General features: G+C 35.4%; 1 gene segment (V, D, J or C); it reads right to left on the bottom strand.

Moving 5' to 3' along the window:
- Positions 1-5,191: 5,191 nt before the first annotated feature.
- Positions 5,192-5,766, bottom strand: LOC107575746 (Ig kappa chain V-IV region STH-like). The segment is given in 2 exon segments: positions 5,192-5,571; positions 5,681-5,766. Coding segments are annotated over 2 exon segments (390 nt in total).
- Positions 5,767-7,512: the final 1,746 nt, after the last annotated feature.

The raw sequence follows: 7,512 nt of genomic DNA, 5'->3' as shown, positions 1-7,512 counted from the left end.
TCAGGACAATATATAGACTCATTGTTAGATTTAGATTCACATAATTTAAATATTGAAGTTAATGAATCCTGTGGAGGTTCTGCGTTTAGTTTACAGTATCTCAGCTGCTGTAATTATTGAGGTTGAATTTGTCTCCACTTCTATGAAAATGTTCTATTAATAATATAGAACAGCCCAGGTGAAAAAGAAATGTATTTAAATAGTGCTTTTTTGGCATACTTATATTTAAATTATACCTTACTAAATGCATATCAAATATATTATTTTGAAACAATAAGTATATTAAGCATATTTCAAGATATGTTTAAGATCCGTTTTTAGCTATTTGCAAAATATTTTAATATATTATATTGTGTAAAATTGGAACCACTTCAAGTACATTTAGTGCAATTTAAGTGTATTTATTTACAAGCAAAAAAAAGCATTAAACATAAATGATTAAGCATAAACATAAAATGCTAGAGTACATTAAAAAGTACAGCAGCATATATAATATCCTGACCAAAAATACATAATAAATGAAAGATCAGTGAAATGCTGCGGCAGAGCTCTTTTTAACCATTTGTAGAACATTTCAGTTATGCCATACTATGAATATTACATTATTGACTATAAGCATCAAAATGCTATGTTCTGAAAAAACAAAACAAAACAAACTTAAGCCTGCAAATGGCTGAACAATTCAGACACTGTAGTATTTAAAGACATATAAAATAATTTATATAAAATTAACCAATGATTAACGGTTTTGCATCAGTGTTTGAATATATGGGCAGAGCTCTTTTTATCCGTTTGTAGAACATTTCAGTTATGCCATACTATGTTTATTACATTATTGAATATAAGCATCAAAATGCTATTTTCTGAAGAAAAACAAACTTAAGCCTGCAAATGGCTGAACAATTCAGACACTGTAGTATTTAAAGACATATAAAATAATTTATATAAAATTAACCAATGATTAACGGTTTTGCATCAGTGTTTGAATATATGAATTATAATTTGCATACATTAGAATTTTTTGAATTCTTAGAATGAAATAATCATAGTTGACGTTTTTTTTATAATACATTAGAAGTTTATACACTTAAACACAATAAGATATGGCACGTATAGCTATAATGTATTTATGCAGTAGTGAATAAATGTGATATATAATATATATATATATATATAAAAACAATGTTTTTCAAAATATCTTACTTTTGAAAAGCAGATTGAAGCACATGCTCATTATGGAAATATTTAAAACATATTGCAGCGGGCCTACACATTGTTATAAAGTACTTATTCATTAAACCCTATAAAACCTGAATCATTTTGCTATCTTCTTACACAAAGTACACATAAAATATACTTTAGGTAAGAGTAAAATTAAAATTAGTAAAACAAAAAAACAAAAAAAATTAAATAAATAAACTAAAACTTCACTTAAAGTATGCTTGTGTTAAGAATATGACTTAAAAGCTCAACTAAGCATATATTTATTTGCATACTTTTAAAGCCTTTGGACACAGGCTTTAAAATCTTCTAACAAGATTAACTCCCGGAGCTGCTCAAAAGTGATAATCTTGCTAGAAACACACCATTTTTCAAAAAGTGTCCTTTTCTCTCGTGCGAATTCAACATATGTTTGTCTGGCTGTTTTTACATGTGCCCTAAACTTTTGGCGATAAGCTTCCGGCACCAGTTCATACGCTCGTAAGACAGCAGCCTTCATTACATCATAATTGAGAGATTGTTCAATAGGCAACGCAGCTGAAACCTCTTGCGCTTTACCGGTCAAATTACATTGCAGAAGTAGAGCCCACATATCCTTAGGCCACTGTAGCTTTGCAGCCACACGCTCAAATGCGACAAAATAGGAGTCCACTTCGGTCTCTCTAAATGGCGGTACAAGTCTAATATACCTGCTAACGTCAAAATCAGATTGTGACGCAGAAGGTGAATCAGAGGAGCTTTGATTTAGGGTCTGCACAGAATCTACTATTGGCATCCCAGCTGATGAACCAGCAGATCTAATCCGAGGTGATGGAGTGGGTCTGCTACGTAATCTTAGAGCCTCCATCTCATTTCCATGTCGCTCACTATCCCGTGCTCGTTCAGCTTCTATTAATCGAAGCCTGATGCGCTGAGCCTCACATTGTTGTCGCTTTAACTCAAGATGTAATTCTTTTAGCTTAATTCCCAATACAGCATCAGAACCAGAATCTTTTGAATCCACGTTAAGAACAGAACCAAAGCCAGCAGTCTCAGATTCTTTCCCAACCTCCCCTCCTGACGCAGCCAAAATGCCAGCTTCTACCAACTTCCTAAATAAATCTTCCTTGATAGCCGGTTTACTCGCCTCTTTAAGTATACTAATGTTAAAGAAGTCTGCAATGGAAATTAAATCCCTTTTACGACAACGATTATATACTTCCACAGTGGGAAGTAACGTAAACGAGATTAAATCAAACTCCATATCTTATTACTAACTTCTCCCACATCAAAAGAGCAAAAACAGCCAGGCAAAAAAAAAAAGACAAATTTGCTCATCCCCCAGCGGAATAACTTTCAACATTGTTTCAAATACCACCGATAATGTCAATTTGTTACCACTTGATCCTGGACGAGCCCCGAAATTCTGTTACGTTCCCAGCTAGTCTAGGGTTGGAGGAACAAGTAACAGAATAGAAAAATGCAGTTTAATCTATTTTAATGCACTTCAAATAAGCATGTTGTGGATACAAATGTACAAATGTACAAATGCTGTATATTTTTAATACATTTAATAGTTTGTCCTTTCCACCTGGGAGCACACAGACAAACCCATTACATTTCAAAGGGATACTTTTGTGAATTAAAGAGTTAAATGTTCAGATTTTGAGGTGTTTAATGATGGTCTGGTGGTTTTGTTTGGAGATTTATTAGATTAATATTAATCTGATTAATATTTACAGAAGTCAAAATGAAAGCACAAATGGGTGAAGATTAAAAACTTAAAAGCTGTTTCAACTATACTGGATATTATTTAATCCAAATTCAGTTAGCAATAAAACAATATTTTATCTTTATGTCTTTGACTAATTTTTGTCTTTTTGAATTTGAAAAGATCACAAGCTTCATTTCTAAAATGCATGTATGATCGGATCCTAAATGATGGACAATTCATCCTAAAAGTGAGGAATAAATGTAGATTTACAAACACATAAATGATGTGAAATGATGTGAAAATATTTGTATCTGTGCAAAAGCGCATTAGTACAAACTTTTGTACACATATATACCATCAAAATAATTCAACATTGTTTATACAATAGTTCAGATTTAAAAATAAAAAGATTGATGAATGTTGTACTTCTTCTGAACCATAAAGTCATATCTGTGGCCGTTCTGTAGGTTGATGTGTTTGATTCAGTCACATTGTGCTTGTATTTAAAATGAACTGAGATTTATTAAGATTAATGCATTTAGAAAAATACTATTTTGTGCATTTTTTTTAATTATTAATTGCTCGTAGAGAATTTCAGAAAATTATATACGCGTCTTTATAAATGAGGCCCCAGAACTCAAGCTCATATTTGATAATCAAATGTCACTCAGTAAACCATAAAAACACCTGCAGAAGAAGGAGATTATGACACAAGACTGTGTAGTCAAATAATGAACCTTAAACACTGAAATAGATCACTATTGGTTCTCTGTGTGTGGACTCTGTGTAGTTTGACTGCATCATGAAGCTCCTGTGAGGACGCTGAACATCTGCTGATGGAGCTGCTCTATTCTGAGAGGAACAGAATCACTCAAATATGAGTTTGACTGTTTGACTCTTTATTCTCTGAAATGAGTCAGTAGAGTTGAACTAATGGAGAGATGAGGTTTGTTCACACTGAGACTCTCAGCAGTCATACTGACCTTCTGAATGATTCAATCAACTGTTGATCTGTGATGAGACGCAGTGAATGATTCATCATGAAAATCAGATGAGAGAATGAAGAATCAGATTAGCCAGACGATAAGTTACGGGCTTGACTTGATCATGAGTCAATAAGTCTGTTATAGTAATGCTTGTTCACGACTGATGTAAAACTTCAAATCCAGACATCAAAATATTATAAAGACAAGCAAAATCTTGGAAAATTGTTTACATTGTGATGGCAAGTTTTGATTGAACAAGCACCACACATTTATTTTTCTTCTAGACAATGTGAAATCTAGTAAGTGATATATGTAAGGAATAATTGATGACGGGCCGTTGAATTATTAGAAAAGTAATGCCCACCCGACACACAGAGAAAGAGAAAGAAAGAGAGAGAGAGAGCTTGTGTGAATTAGGCTACCTCTGTGCGTCCCTCAACAGTGTTCTGCAGCAGCGTCTCTAAACAGCGCTGTTATTACCTCGCTAGTGAGAAATGTCATGTGTAGCCTTTACGTTGCTACACTATATAGACTAACTGATCAAATCATCAGGGCAGCTCTGACAACACCTTTTTGTGCAAACTGCGTGACCGTAGTGTGCGTGTGTGAGCACGTGTGATTGCAGTAATTCCTGTGTGCTGTATAGGTACTGTATGCTAATTTCTGTAATTACAGTTAACTATGCGAAGTGATATGGAACTGTAATGTGGTCAAGAGAGCTGCTTGGAACTACGTTCGCCGTGCGTTTCCCTGAAAATACTTGCACACCTCAGAAAGTTCGTCAGCCAATCAGATTCAAGCATTCAACGGCCCCGAATTATACAGTACAATTTTATTATTTTTCCTTGGTATTGCCACACGTTTGTCACTTCTTAACTCCAGCACCAGACGTCATACTCACCTGAACTCTGATGTGATTCTTCTCAGGTGTTTATTCTCATCAGTCTAATTCGAATGGCCAGTTTAAACCCTGACTGCTTGTTCACTCAGTGTGAAGTGTTGCTTGTTTCACACTCTACACTCTTGGTTTTATGACTCTGGATTTTGTAATCTTTGGGTTCTGATCTTAATTGACTCCTGCATGCTGTTTGCTTCTCTGTCTGGTTGCCTTGTTTTTGACCATCGCCTAGATTTGACTACTCTCTCTTTGTTTCTACTAATACATCTCTGCTTCACAACTATATCATATAAATAAATAGTCTCTGAAATGTTTGATACGCTGTGTCATTGTATTTTTTGTGATCGTCTCATCAGCAGCTGCAGTGTCTCTCAGCTGTATCAGTGCAGTCACTGTGACTCTGACTGACGGAGGTTTTTGTACGACTCTTTATCACTGTGTGAACACCCAGCTACCACTGATCTGGTGTACACTCTGACAGTAATAGTCTCCTGTATCTTCAGTCTGGACTCCACTGATGGTCAGAGAGAAATCAGTTCTGGATCCGCTGCCACTGAATCTAGATGGAGTGTTTGATTCTCTTTGGACTGCATAACGAATCAAGAGTTTAGGGGCTTCTTCAGGTTTCTGCTGATACCAGGCCATACAAGTATATGAACCTGGACAGCCATTGCTCACTACTGTGTTTGTTTTACAGTTTATAGTGACTGATTCACCAATCTGAACTGTTTTTACAGAGGGAGTCTGAGTCACAGTCACTTGTCCCCTGAAACCTGTTAAAAACGTAGCAAGAGTTTAAAAACAGGATCTATATGTACCGTAAATGTCACTGTGCATAATATCATAACTATGTCAACTTAACATTAATGTGAAAAACCTTACCTTGTATACATATACAGAGAGTCCAGATGAGGATGATGATGTTGTTCATTGTTGTTGTTGTGTCTTGTGTGATGATGAAGATTGTGTTGTGTTCTGCTCTCAGTCATGAAGTGTTAAACTCACAGCACTATAAACACTCTCAGAGCACTGAAGCATGTGCTGACGATGCAAAGTGACTCTCTCATTTGCCTGTAGATAATTCTCAATGAAGTTTCCAAAGCAATTACTTATATAAAAAGGCAACTGTCCAATCAACTTGTTTTTAAACTTTTGTAAGGGTGACAGAATCATCATCCTCCACACTGCTTGTCTTATGAAGGGCATACATTGTCTCTTTTTTGAACTTGTTCATGTTCATACAAGTCGGTGATAGACAGATATCATGAGGTCCCAGGACACGTGTCTTCTGCTCCATTCATTCATGACCTTCAGTTTGACCTACTGTATACTGGACACAGATTTGCTGCTCCAGACTCCATTTTAATCAACTGGAAATAATGATTTCAGAAGGAGACTAAATTAAATATAACATTTTGTTTGTTACATACAGTATGTGTCATGCCAATTACATAACTGAACAATACAAAGCCAATTCATAAATGATAAATGCATAGCATCAATTGCTCAAAGATGAATCTAAGAGTGAGAGATGCAAACCTGACAGCAGTCTACTGCGACAGCACAGCCAGGGCAGCAAGAAAGAGATTATTATCAGCCCTTGTTCAAGAATTAAAGCACTGCTCTAGATTTGATTCACATTTTCACATATTTTTAGTCCAGTTCATTGCTTTGGTTGATCACTATGTCAAGGTTTTATACAAATTCCAAATTATACTGTATATAGCCAAAAAGTGCTCCCTTAAAATCAACCACAAAATTGTATTATAAGCAATGAAGCTCTCTACACTGCACAATGAATATTTTATTTACATAATGTCTACACTTTGTTATAATAAGATGATTCTCGAGCTTGCAGAACTCAGAACTCAGCACTGCATATGTCTGTGATTGGCTATTCTGCTCAACGCTGCAAAAACACGTTTTCCAGAGCAAACACAAACACATACTGGATCATTCATTACAGCTTTTTTTGAGGGTGCTTAGCAGGAGCAGCACATTTAGATTTAGAATAATAATGGGGTGATAATAACTTGTTGATATGAGTGCAATAATTCCAAAGAATGTAAATAAATAAATAAATAAATAACAAATGAAATCGCTCTCTTTCTTGCTGCCCTGGCTGTGCTGTCGCAGTAGACTGCTGTCAGGTTTGCATCGCTCACTCTTAGATTCATCTTTGAGCAATTGATGCTATGCATTTATCATTTATGAATTGGCTTCGCATTGTTCAGTTATGTAATTGGCATGATACATACTGTATCTATATTTAATTTAGTCTCCTTCTAAAATCATTATTTCCAGTTGATTAAAATGGAGTCTGGAGCAGCAAATCTGTGCCCAGAATACAGTAGGTCAAACTGAAGGTCATGAATGAATGGAGCAGAAGACACGTGTCCTGGGACCTCATGATATCTGTCTATCACCGACTTGTATGAACATGAACAAGTTGTACAAACATGACAAACTACACTTCTTGTATGAGCTCGCATGGGGTGCCCAAACGTAAAGGTATTAGTCAACCCTTCATCCTCTGACTAAGATCAGAAATGGGAGTTTGTGACCATGAGATCCTGACCAGCCATCGTGAGACTCTGTGTGACATTGGGCCCCTAATAAACAAATAACTGAAGAGTAAGAGATTATTAGAATATTTAAATATCCAAATTAGAAACTGAACTAAACTGATAAACATCTCAGTCTAAATTTGAGAT

This window comes from Sinocyclocheilus grahami, unplaced genomic scaffold (assembly GCF_001515645.1).
Source record: "Sinocyclocheilus grahami isolate Dianchi unplaced genomic scaffold, SAMN03320097.WGS_v1.1 scaffold2855.1, whole genome shotgun sequence".
Classification (NCBI taxonomy): domain Eukaryota; kingdom Metazoa; phylum Chordata; class Actinopteri; order Cypriniformes; family Cyprinidae; genus Sinocyclocheilus; species Sinocyclocheilus grahami.
The sequence above is the reverse complement of the archived record's forward strand: the minus strand, read 5'-3'. Positions and strand labels throughout refer to the sequence as shown.